At 44.6% G+C, this 12513-nt stretch overlaps 1 protein-coding gene across 18 annotated transcripts in view; it reads right to left on the minus strand.

The window, feature by feature from the left end:
- The window catches only part of LOC102224205 (leucine-rich repeat flightless-interacting protein 2-like), a 36209-nt gene that overhangs the window by 11536 nt on the left and 12160 nt on the right, over window positions 1-12513 (minus strand). For 3 of the 18 annotated variants that reach the window (XM_023336698.1, XM_023336689.1, XM_023336681.1), the window contains exons 3-18: window positions 11299-11316; window positions 11148-11216; window positions 9645-9686; window positions 9454-9504; window positions 9307-9342; window positions 6601-6654; window positions 6489-6530; window positions 5541-5600; window positions 5206-5283; window positions 4639-4701; window positions 4469-4540; window positions 2496-2594; window positions 2210-2233; window positions 1965-2090; window positions 807-878; window positions 425-595 (exon numbers count right to left, since the gene is read on the minus strand). In XM_023336698.1, coding sequence (XP_023192466.1) covers window positions 425-595; window positions 807-878; window positions 1965-2090; window positions 2210-2233; window positions 2496-2594; window positions 4469-4540; window positions 4639-4701; window positions 5206-5283; window positions 5541-5600; window positions 6489-6530; window positions 6601-6654; window positions 9307-9342; window positions 9454-9504; window positions 9645-9686; window positions 11148-11216; window positions 11299-11316 — 1077 coding nt within the window. The other 15 variants (XM_023336690.1, XM_023336685.1, XM_023336684.1 and 12 more) reach the window with 14 other exon arrangements.

Genomic DNA, 12513 nt, shown 5'->3' on the forward strand with positions numbered 1-12513 from the left:
CTAACCCACTTTATTTAAAACAACAAAAATCAGACAGTAGAGAAGAAGATAAGCAGATAAACCTACAATCTAAGGCCATTCTAGAAAATGTGAATTATGTCAAAATTAAATTGGTGCTTGAAGGTTGTAGCCTTTAAGGGCAGATATAATCTGAATTGAAGTTAGTGCTTTAGCATTAGCTTCTGCTAATGACAGTGTAGGTATAGCACTTTAGTGATAGCAGGAAGTAATGTTTCTGGTTAGCGGTTTTGGCTAACTTGTGAGTTAGCGTGCCACCGCAGACGGAGGGCTGGAGCCTCGCCTTGCTCCGGCGGCACCGGGTTTGACACCGGGTTTGACACCGGGTTCCAGTTTGTCTTCATGGTGAGAAGGAAAGCATCCTGGCTTCAGATTCACGGTGAGGACAAAAACCCGTCCTGATCACCTTCAGCTTGTCGTCGTATTGGCGGCGCGACTCGGACAGCAGCTCCTCCAGCTCCATCAGCGAGTCTTTGAGCGTGTCCACCTGGTACATCAGGTTGTTCTTCTCGTTGTCCAGCTGGGCGTTGGACACCATGGCCTTACGGTACTTCTCCTCCACCTCCGCCAGCGCCTCCTGGTGGAGAAGGAAAGAGCAGGAAGTGACATCAACCAGTAAAACCTGAGCAGACGAGCGCAGAGCAGAGATGAAGATGCAGCTTCAGCAGGAAGATCAGCGGTTTCTACACAAACCGGAGGAAGTTCCTGTAGTTTCTAATTTGTGCTGCAGATATGAAGCTGTTTAGCTGAAGCTAGCTCAGTCAGTTAGCAACGCTTCAGGCTGGTACCTTCGCTTCCTTCAGGTTCTGCTGGTACTTTGTTTCCACATCCTGGATCTGATCTTTCAGCTCATGGATCTCCTGGTGGGCAGAGCGGCAGCAGAGAGGAAGAGGAGCGATGAAGGTGAAGCACGGTGACGGCAGCGGCGGCAGAAGTGATGTGGAGAGAAAAGGTCAGAGCAGAACCAGCAGGGTCCGTCTGTCCGTCTCAGAACCGAGCCTGACGGAGCGTTTCCTCTGAAGTAAACCGCAGAAAATCTTTTCATGTACAGATTGAAGTTCATCCTGCTGAAACGTTTCTCTGGTTCCTCCTGAGAAACTTTTCACTCCGTTGGGATCAGATTTTCAATCTGTTCAGTTTCCAGAACTTTTTACTGCAGAACCGCCAAACAAAGTCACGAACGTCCAACCAGATCATTCTCTACATCTACTTTTTTATTTCTCAGTGATTTTTGAAGAAGTTTGTGAATTTAATGCTGATGTGTCAAAGATGAAAAATTTCCTTATTGATGAAACCAAAGTATAATTTAACGAGCTGCTCAACATTCCTCATTTTCATGGTTCATTAGAGGATCATAAAATTACCACTAAAATTACTGCTAATATCACAGCATTCTGGTAATATTGTGACTTTTTCCTCATAATTTAAAATATTTTTTCTTAGCCATGACCTCCATCATGAATAAGAAAAAATCTTTAAAATATTTTTATTTTCCTCTCTGTTGGTTTGTTTGCTGGAGAAATGAAAGAAATATTTTATAGAAATACTTTTTATGCTTCCCTTTGATAAATACATTTATCAAGAGAAACATTTTGATAATATTTCAATCTTGACATTTTATTTTTACTTTCACAGAACTTTGAAAATGGAGAGAAAAATAAAATCTGGTCAGACTTTCATGAGTTCGGATCGGTATCAGAACCAAACAATGTGATTCTATCTGGGTTTTATCCTGACTTTAGTTATTCCAGCTCAGATTAAACCAAACCTGAAACCTTTAGCCAATCAGAAGCCCTGAAGGTTCTGGGTGAATCGGTACCGGTCCGATTTCTGACCAAATCCGGTCACTTCCTGGTTCCTGCAGTGAAACGCTCCGCAGTCAGTTTCCTGAACTTCTGGGTTCTCCAGCCGGGTCTGAGAATCGACTCTGGCCCAGAAGGCGTTACCTTGATTTCCCGGATGGAGCCGTCGGCGTCCACCGTCAGCGCCGTCTCCCCGCTGCCTCGCCGGGAGGAAGTCCCGCCCACCGAGGCGAAGGTCGCCGCCGTGAGGGCCGAAGCGGCTCGAGGTCCCTGAGGCAGAAACAACCAGACCAGAGAAGAAGAAACTCTGAAATCAGAGCAGGAGCAGAAAGACGAAGTCTGAAAAACTATAGATGAAGATCAAGTTTCCAATCAGATCTGGTTCTCACCTTGTCAAAGTCTCTGTCCTCCACCTGCAGAGACAGAGGACAGACATCAGGACAGACAGACAGACATCAGGACGATGAAGAGGCTCCAGGTCCAACCAGACGAGCAGCAAATTCACCAAAAACTCAAAACGTTCCAGTTAAAGAAACCACCTTCAGAGCGTCCAATCAGATCCCAGATAAACCCCAGGTGTTGTAACGCTCCAACACGCCTGAACGTCATCCAGTCAGGATGGTAAACACACACACACACACACACCCTGCCGTCCCGCCGGAGCCGGGGACTCACTTCAGGGAAGTCAGGGATGGTGACGTCATCCAGGTGCCTGGAGAGGGCGCTGCCGCTCAACGCACTCCTAACAAAACTGGCGACTGAGCCGCAGTTCTCCTGCAGCGGCCACCAGGGGGAGACACAACGAAAAACCCAGCAGGACGTCAACAAGGACAGAGTTACTAACAAACTGGCTGTTTCCATCTTCAGAGGGAAAAACACAGCAATGTGCTGCATGCAGGGCACACACACACACACACACACACTGGTTCACCAGGACAGACCAGTCTGATATGAACTGAAAGTAAAAATTAAATATTTGTTTTTCACTGAAGTTTACTGGAAGCTGCCAGCAGGGGGCAGCGTTTCCACACCTGGTCCACTCAGCAGAGGAAACGGTTAACCATCTGCTTCTATACTGGTCAACTATATCTAAGGTTTATTTGGCCTCAGGTATTAAAGCAAACTCCAGATGTTGCACACAAACTGACTTGTTTAAAAGTTAAACTAGCAATGTTTGATAAAAGGTTTTCGATTAATAACCGAGTTGTCACAGGATGGTGCGCCCTTCAGAAAGACGTTTTCAGAAAGGACAAGTATAATTTACATAATCATGAATTTCACAGATTCCTGCAACTCAGAGACTATTACAGGAGATACATCAGGTGGGATCCGTCTGTGATTCAAACTGATAGATTCATTCAGTGCAGCAAAAATGAAAATCATTTTTACTCAATATCAAAATCTGATGCTGAGGAAACATTCAACTAAGTATATAAAAGAAAAGCGGGAATCAGAGCTTAGCATGACGACTGCAGACGTTCGATATGTGGGAAACGCATCAGGCGGATATGAAGGAGTCCACATGGAAAAATCATGGTTTGAGACTCTGAAGCACAAACGGAAGAAAAATGGATGAAATGAACAATAATCAAGACAAAAGACAGCAACCAAAAACAGAGAAAGAACTGGACAAACTGGAGGGGGCAAAGGTCACAGAGGACTGGCTCCCAAGCAAAAGTTTTATGTTATTTAATGTTGAATGTGAATTGTTCATACGCATTACGTATGTAAACAAATGTGAAAAATGCTAATAAACAGCTAAAAGAAAAAAAAGTGAAACTAAAGGACATGAAGCCTTCATTCCTCCTGCAGGCGTTTCTTAAAGGGCCGGGACTCAAACTGCAGGTTCCTGCCGTCAGTCACCTGAGCCAGGTGTGATAAAGCAGAACTCTGCGGGAAGCCAATCATAAAGGTCAGAAATTAACCGCAATAATTTGGGTTATTTAGCCTGTAGGAGAATAAAATGCAGGTTTACTACAAAGCCCTATTTTAATTCAAATGTCAGTTTGAAACTAAACATTTAGATTACCAACAACATATTCAGCTTCGATGCTAAACACTTAGCTTCAAATGTTCATGTAGCTTCCACGCTAGTTAGTCTCAGACAAAAATATTTAGCGAGAAATTAAATTTAGCTTTAAACTAAGCAATTAGTTCGGAGCTAAAAATTTAGCTTGAAACCAAATATTTAACTTCCAACTAAATACGTAGCTAATTATTCAGCTAAATATTTATCTCCAAACTAAATATTCAGTTAGTGAGCCAAATATTTAACATCATGCTAAATATTTAACTTGCTAATACACTTTTAGCTTGAAACTAAATATTTAGCTGACAGAGAACCAGATATAAACGTGAATTAAATATTTAAGGGTTTTCTGGAACCTGTAAATTATAATGTCAAAGTTAAATTTTTGCTCTACGGTTGTAGCAGTTGGCGTTTTTGAATTAGCTTTTGCTAAACACGATGCTGATTAGCATTTTATCGTTAGCAGAACTAATGTTTCTGATTGGTGCTTTAGGGCTAGCACACCTAGCTTTTCAGTTAGCAGTGCCTGAACTGTTTCTACCCAGCATGCACAGCAGCAGACCGACCCATGCATGAACTCAAACGGAGCCGGTTGGTTAGAGAAGCCGGTGGCTCTCACCACTGGGCTGGTCCGGGCCGAACTGGCCCTGCTGGAAGCTCTGGAGCTGCGGTAGCTACTGTACTCCACAGGCTGCAGGAAGAACACACCACATACACTTCTGTCAGTCTGCCTGCATTACCCTCCCAGATGTTAGACTGGACCCGTTTGGACCCGTTCTGCTGGCTTACGTGAGAGGCAGAGACTCTGCAGGAGCCGCTGCACAGACTCAGACCGTCGTCGTACAGAGAACTCTGCAGGGGAACGGATCGGCAGAACCACACACACACGATGTTATCAGTGCTGAGTGTTAGATGGTCACCAAACGCTGGCTAGCTAACGGCTAACAGAGCTAGAACCAACCTAAAACTGCAGAGACGGGTCCAATCAGAACTTCACTCTGAGTGTTAGCATACGGAACTGGTTGCTACTGTTAGCATACGGACCTGGTAGCTACCGTTAGCATACGGACCTGGTAGCTACCGTTAGCATACGGACCTGGTAGCTACCGTTAGCATACGGACCTGGTAGCTACCGTTAGCATACGGACCTGGTAGCTACCGTTAGCATACGGACCTGGTTGCTACCGTTAGCATACGGACCTGGTTGCTACCGTTACCCTACGGACCTGGTTGCTACCGTTAGCATGTGGACCTGGTAGCTACCGTTAGCATGTGGACCTGGTAGCTACCGTTAGCTTACGGACCTGGTAGCTACCGTTAGCTTACGGACCTGGTAGCTACCGTTAGCTTACGGACCTGGTAGCCATTGAAAGACAAGCCGGGGTTCCTGGACGGACCGCTGAGATCCAACAGGTCGGAGGAAGTGAAGGAAGACTGGAGAGAGGAAGTGAAGCAACCAGAGATCCATCAGGAATATCGCAGCGTTTCAGCACTCAAACCACAGCAGAAGCTATCAGAACCAGAACTCATGCAAGAAACAATATAATATGTCCTCTGCCATCTCTAAGCATGCAGCATGCTGGTTAGACTGATTTCAGGTGAAATACTCTGAGCCGCAGTCATCAGCTCCACACGGCGCCGTTAGAGGAGAAAACACGACACCAGGACAGAACCAGAACAGAACCACGCACCGGCTTCAGGTCCAGTCTGGACGATCGGGACATCCTGCTGTCATCGCTCAGCCTGGAGCTCTGAGGCCAAACAGGGAAACACGGAAGGCTCTGAGAAAAGAGTGATGCTGCGGGCTCCCCAACCACCCAGAAAAGGCGGAAATCGCCATGGAGACCGAGGATCTGAAAGCTTCAGCATCACTGAACAGTTAGACCTGATTAAACCTGGAGTGTACATGTGATTTACAGGACAGAGCGCCGACAGGCCAGAGCAGAAAGGAAGGAAAAGAGTCAAAAAAATCCTGATTCTGTTCAAATGTTTCTGAAAAGTTAAAATGATTCATGGAAGCAGCTCAGCTTTCTATCTGGTTCATATCTCCTGCCTTTTCTCCACTTTCATTCATTTCTGCACCAATAAAGTGCAGCAAGTCAAACTGTCTGCTGATGATTCTGTGATTTATCTCTGTATCGGTTCTGTGGCTTTAGGGTTTTATCAGATTCTGGAAACAATCACTAATAAATCAGTTCCTTCAGTTTGTGGTGATTCACAAAAAAAATCAACAGATCTCTGCATTTTTTCATGTTGATGCATCGCTGTGAGTTTATTTCAAATGTTAAAAATGGTGGAAAACGTTGAGTCTGTGATGCCAACTCCCACCTGCAGGTGGCAGTGTTTCTCTCCAGCGCTGCCTTAGCTGATCAACGTGGAGAAGAACAAAAACTGAGCTATTTTTAAGATTTTAAAGAATGAAAAGGTTTGTATGATGAATGTGTCTGTTATTTGTTCTCATGTTTTTTCTTCTACATGTAGATTTTATAAAAAGTTTAATGACAAAAAAAAGTCAGAATTTCTTGCATATGTTTCTAAAGTATCACCACAAAAACAGATGTGGTTTCTCTACATGCAGTTAGCGTGTTTTACGTCACGTTTGTTCCCGTCGTGCGTTAGTTTGTCACGCAGCCACTGACCCTGCTGGAGAGCGCGCTGTAATCGTCATGGCAACCGTTTTTCTGTGAACGACAAACACCTGATGAGACGAGCAGATCGCTCTGCGTCTCACTCTGACGTTTCCTCACTCACGTCTCTGTGCTTATGCTTCTTCTTCTTCTTTGACTTCCTGTGCAAAGAGGAACCCTGAGAGAAGAAGAAGAAAACAGCGAAGAAGAAGAAAACAGTGAAGAAGAAGAAGAAGAATCACATCCATGATGCAGGAAGCAGCAGGAAACGATTACAGAGCCCCTCCCCGGCTTGTTTCTGGGTCCCTAGTCATCAGTGTTTCTCCAACAGAACCGTCTGACTGAACCGAACCCAAATGGATCCATCTTCACCTCAGTTTGGTCTCAGTTAACGTTATTCAACAGCAGAACCAGAAACATGAAAACATTCATTCATTCATCATCATCCACAGTGACACCATGCAGAGAGAAACTGTTGGACGACACCAAGCAGTTTCCTCCACGACGCTGCGCTGCCAACCGATGGGTCGTCTGACGCTCCTGTTACTGCCTGATTAACCTGATGGCGCCGCTTCCGCCCCCTGGTGGCCGCTCTGCTCCTGCTAGTGGTGAATGAATGAATTGTTTCTCCAGAGGCTGAACTGGTTTCACTCTCTGCTGCAGAACGATGTTGATCATATTACGGTTTCATAAAAACAAACTGGTTTTAATGCGACTTTAATCAAGTCAGTATTTACCTTCTTTATCAAATAAAACCAGAAATGAAGAGAAAATGGATGAAACATAAATAATATATCATTATAGGATGAGGAGCAGATCAGCCTCTACAGCAGGGGTGTCAAACTCAATTTCACCAAGGGCCACTTCAGCATATTGGCCACCCTCAAAGGGCCACAATGACGGTATAAATCAGGAATGCCCAAGTTCAGTCCTCCAGACTGCAACTTTTAGATGCGTCCCTGCTAAAACGTACCCCAGACAAAAAGTTGACTTCCCTCATTAGCAGCAACTCAGTTCTGTAGAGGCCTATGAATGAGTTTATGATCCAGGTGTGTTAGAGAAAGAACATCTAAAGTTGCAGAGTGATAGGTCTGGAAAACTAGACTTGGGCAACCCTAGCATAAATGTATGAAAATACAATGTTAAAAATAAATTAAACAACACCTCATATTGTTAAATGACTGATTTTATGTATTCAAGTTTTAAATATTACATTTGCATGGACGCAAAATTACTGCTCAGTTTAAAAATATGCTCAGTATTTTTAAACTGCTCAGCTAAACTTCGCTCTTTAGCTTGTTAGCTTGTTGATGTTTCAGTTTTATTCCCTGGGAAAATTAATCTTTGTCTGCTTTAAAGATAAGCAGACAAAGAATAAAAACAAGTTTTGATATTAACTCTCAACTTCATTCACAAAACTTTTTCGTTATTTATTACACAACCAACATGTATTTCACATAAGAACAAAACAATGAGGTGATGTTGCCTGTCCTTGAACACAACGCTGATCCCTCTTCACCCTGTCACCAACTCACACATCCTCATTGTGTTGTGTAAATAAACAAAACACAAGCAAAATCAATAAACTATATGCATATTCCAGTATACTGAGTTTTGGTTTTACATTCATTCTATTTAAATTTAGTTTGTTCGTGCTTACCAATGTTTTCCCCTGGTCAGTTCGTCCATGTCTGGTTTTAGTTCTATTCTGTGGAAATCCGCAAAATGGCGGGTAGGTTTTCGTCAGTAATGCGCGATCTGTGCTTGGTCTTGTTTAAATTCATTATTGAAAACATCTGTTCGCACAGATAGGTGCTTCCAAACATGGACAAAACACGAGCTGCGTGGAGTCGAAGCTGTGGCATCAAATCAGGGGGCAGGAGACGGTAAAAGTCCTGGATTGAAACGTCACGGAACTTCGCTCTTTAGCTTGTTAGCTTGTCGATGTTTCAGTTTTATTCGCTGGGAAAATTAATAATCAGCTTGAGGTGGCTCTGCTGCACTCTAGTGGCGAGAAGCCGTAATGTTGGCTGGTAAGAATCTGAAGGCATTATGGGAGATGTAGTTTGTAGTCAATTCGTGCTCAAAACCTATTTTAAGTCAATCAATGGGGCTGTAAAACGGTGGTGGGGGGGAGAGGGCCACATAAAATGACGTAGCGGGCCACATGTGGCCCGCAGGCCTTGAGTTTGACACATGTGCTCTACAGCATTAGGTCAACAAAAACTGATTACAAGAAAAGGTCTTATTTTGAGAAATAGTAATATGCTAATAAAGTTGAAATATTACAAAAATAAAAGTTGAATAAATGCGAGAATAAAATTGTAATAATATTTTAACAAATCCAAATTGATCCACATTTTTAATAGATGCGCCCCCTGCTGTCCCCTTTAGACACGCCCACATTCAGCCAGACTGGAGAACTCTGATGTCATCCCGTGATGTCATCCCGTGATGTCATCCCGTGCTCTGCCCCGTCCCTCCCCTTGTGCTTGTTCTCCGTCTCACTCAGTGCAGAATCTGAGAAAAATAACATTTCAATGATGTTTTCTTTGTGCAGATATTTTTCTGCAGCTGCAGACGAAGCGAACGAGAGATAATGAAGCTTTTTCTAATGAAAACATGAGAACTGGACCGGTCAGAACCAGAACCTAACTGACCAACGTTCCTGAGTTTCCATGTCAGAAACAACCAGACAGAATCAGCAGCTCGGTCTGACTGACAGACCAACCCACCCACAGCTGAATCAGAGCCACTGGGTCAAATCGGGTCAAACATGCTGGGTCAGCCACAAACAATTAGAGAAGGTCAAAGTTCAACGAGGTCTCACCCCTCCACCATACGCCCCCACAGAGTCCAGATCCGACTGGAGAGGACAGAAACAAGTTGATGAAAAACGAGTCGATCAGACAGAAGGTCCGTTTGGTTCTGGGAACCAGAACCGGCTAAGAAGTCAGAGAGAGAGAGCGGTACTGACCCGGACGCTGCCGCGGCTTCCCACCGACATCCGCTCATCGTCATCAGACAGCTGTGGAGAGCAAAACGACACGATCAGAAACGGGCCGGTTCTGAGAAACCCTCCGGACCCGACCCGGAACAACCACACACAGCAGGAAGAACTGGGTTCAGTTTGAAACGGTTCAGGAAACAGAGGAAGAGGAAACAAACCGTGTGGAGCCGCGAAGAACGAGAAAACCTCTCACTGTCCTCCTGCAGGAGGAAGAGGAGCGAGGAAGAGGAAAGAGGAAGAGGAGAGAGGAAGAGGAGAGAGGAAGAGAAGATTCAGTGAAATCTGAAACATGAAGCTATTAAAACTTTCTGCCTCTAAGTTTCCTTCTTCAGGCTGAGTGATTGATTATCCTCCAGCACTGCAGTGTTAATATTAACACATTATTAATACGTTAATATTAATTAATATCTGATGCATTTAAATCAGGCCAGCAGGTTCAGTTTCACACAGACCAAATGAACCAACATGCTCCAGACTCCATGCTGCTCTGACATCATCGCTGCTCTGCTCCTGCTGGTCGTTTCCTCTCATTAAAGAGGAACTGATATGGTAAACATGGCTACAAAGCTAGCTGCGCTAACACTGAAGCACTAGCAGCAAACATTAGCTCTGCTAACACTGAAATGCTATACCAACACGGTTTTTAGCCAGTAGCTAATGCTATGGCGCTAAATTCAATCATGAGTCAATGACTCAGCGTATCGCCCTCTACAGGCTCATCTTGTCATTACACAGCTTCCTGTACGGTTTGTGTTTCAGGAAGTGATTCTGTGGAACAAACTGAACTCCTGGTTTCAGTTTTATAGTTATTTTGCTAACTGTTGCTGTTTTTACATAAGTTTTGCCTCGTAGCTCTAAAGCAATGCATTCTGGGTACAGAATATCTGAGGCACCACATGAGATAACATGAGGACAGGAAACAGAACTGCTGCATAAACAAACTTCAAAATAAGAGCATGAATATAAACGTCTATTTGGCGAATTCTGAACGGTAAATAACCAAGGTTTACAAAACAGTCGAACAAATTAGTGCTTCAGAATTGATCTGGGGAAGCTAAGTGTGCTAAATGTTTTTAAAGCTAGCAATAATGCTAAAGTGCTCAGCTAAAAATTAGCTCCATTACTAGCGGTTAATGGAACTGTGCTAAGATTAATCTTGCTGCATGGTGTGTAAAAAACCTTTAGAAAAAAACTGTGGAAAAACAAAACAATCAAGGTCTGTACTTCCTGTTAACGGTGAGTTTTCCTCTCCGCTGTCGCCCTGTGCATGCTCAGTAGGAATGAATGTTTGAAGTCAGTGACTCCATGCAGATTATTTTCAACCAATCAGGATAAAGAGCTGATTTGGACGTGTTACTAATAAACTGCAGGATGAAAATCTGCTAATCTGACCAATAAAAGCGTCCGTCTGTCCGGCAGCAGCAGCAGCGTTAGCATTAGCGTTAGCTAAACTGATCACTCTGCAGCAGATGGTCATGGTGGCTCTAATCCAGCCAGACACCCAACTCCTTCAAATAACTGGATTACCATCCACAGTCTGACTTTGATTTAATATAATCCATATTTTCCATTTAGGGGATTAACGGGGATTATCAGGAACTCGGCACACGCAGGCTGTTAGCAGGGTGCACAAACTTTTAGTGTTTTTCTCCAGAATCTACCATCCACTGCTCAATGTCTCCCCATTTACTGTCGGCCCGCTCCTCTCGAGGCTTCAGACCGTAATACTTCTGAAAGACGGGAAACGAGGGCAAAGGTTAACGAGTGGCCTGGTTTCCACAGCAACACACACAGATATCTGGAGAGTCCTACCTTCTGCACCTGGAAGATCTGCAGCAGCAACAGGGAACAGGAAGGAGGGAACAGGAACAAGAAGGAGGGAACAGGAACAGGAAGGAGGGAACAGGAAGTAGGGAACAGGGAGAAGCAGTGAGAACATGGAGGATCTATCAGGGCTCCACAGGGAGGGTCCGTGGGCCCCGGTAGAAACATTCTGGATTCGCTCCTGGATTTCTCAGGAATGTGAAGAAACAATGAGACGCGACCCGAGAGACTCGGTTGGGTTCTGTTGGGTTCCTACCTCCACAGAACCAGAACCTGGTGAGTTTCCATCCTGTAACCTGCTGCATCAGTTTCATATGGTTTCTGCTCAGCTTGGTCTGGACTTTGACTAGGACATTTTCAGCTGATCTGCTGTGTCTGGTTTCCTCCATCCTGGTCCAATATCTCTAGACCCGTCTGGACACTCAGGGTGTCCAAAGAGCGGCTCGGGGGCCGTTTGTGGCCCCTGGACGATGTTGTCCCCCGAACTGGACAATTAGTTAATTAAACTTTGTTCCTAATCGGTCAAATTATTGTCGACAGTTTCTTTCATTTACAGGTTTAGTTTAAAACAGAAAACATGAGGAATTATTTCTACGGTGAAAAACGTCGTACAAAAGTGAAAAATGGAGACATGTCCTTGATTTTATTGCATTTATTTTCTTGACCCGTCAGAAGTTTTGAACCAGTGATTTGGACCCAAACAGTTTGGACCCTGCAGCTCCGCTCACCTCAGAGCGGCGGATTGTTTCTATCTGATCGATCGATTAATCGATCGGTGAAATAACAGACATCTAATCACTTTAGGAAAATGAAAACATAAACCAAAGATTTCCTTCAGTTGTTTCTCTAAGTCAGACCTCCAGAACCGGCGCCGACCCGACCCAGCAGGTTCTGACCCGCCGCAGCTTTTCCATTGTAGCATCCAGGACTTTAATCCAGATTTAGAGCCGGCCTGCTGCAGAACCCGACCGGACCCGACCAGACCCGGCTAGTAAACCAGTAAACAGGCTGTGGTCTGCCTGAACCGGTCCAGTTACAGGACCGGGTCCGGCCTGCTGATGAAACTCCAGCCTTTCCCACCCTTTCCATCAGATTAAACTAAACCAAAGTGACCCGGTTCAGCAGAACCAGAACCAGCCATGAGGTTCTACCGGTCCTCCTCTGCTCCACTCACCGCGGTTCCCTTCCTGAACAGATGGACCC

Source organism: Xiphophorus maculatus, chromosome 7, assembly GCF_002775205.1.
Source record: "Xiphophorus maculatus strain JP 163 A chromosome 7, X_maculatus-5.0-male, whole genome shotgun sequence".
NCBI lineage: Eukaryota > Metazoa > Chordata > Actinopteri > Cyprinodontiformes > Poeciliidae > Xiphophorus > Xiphophorus maculatus.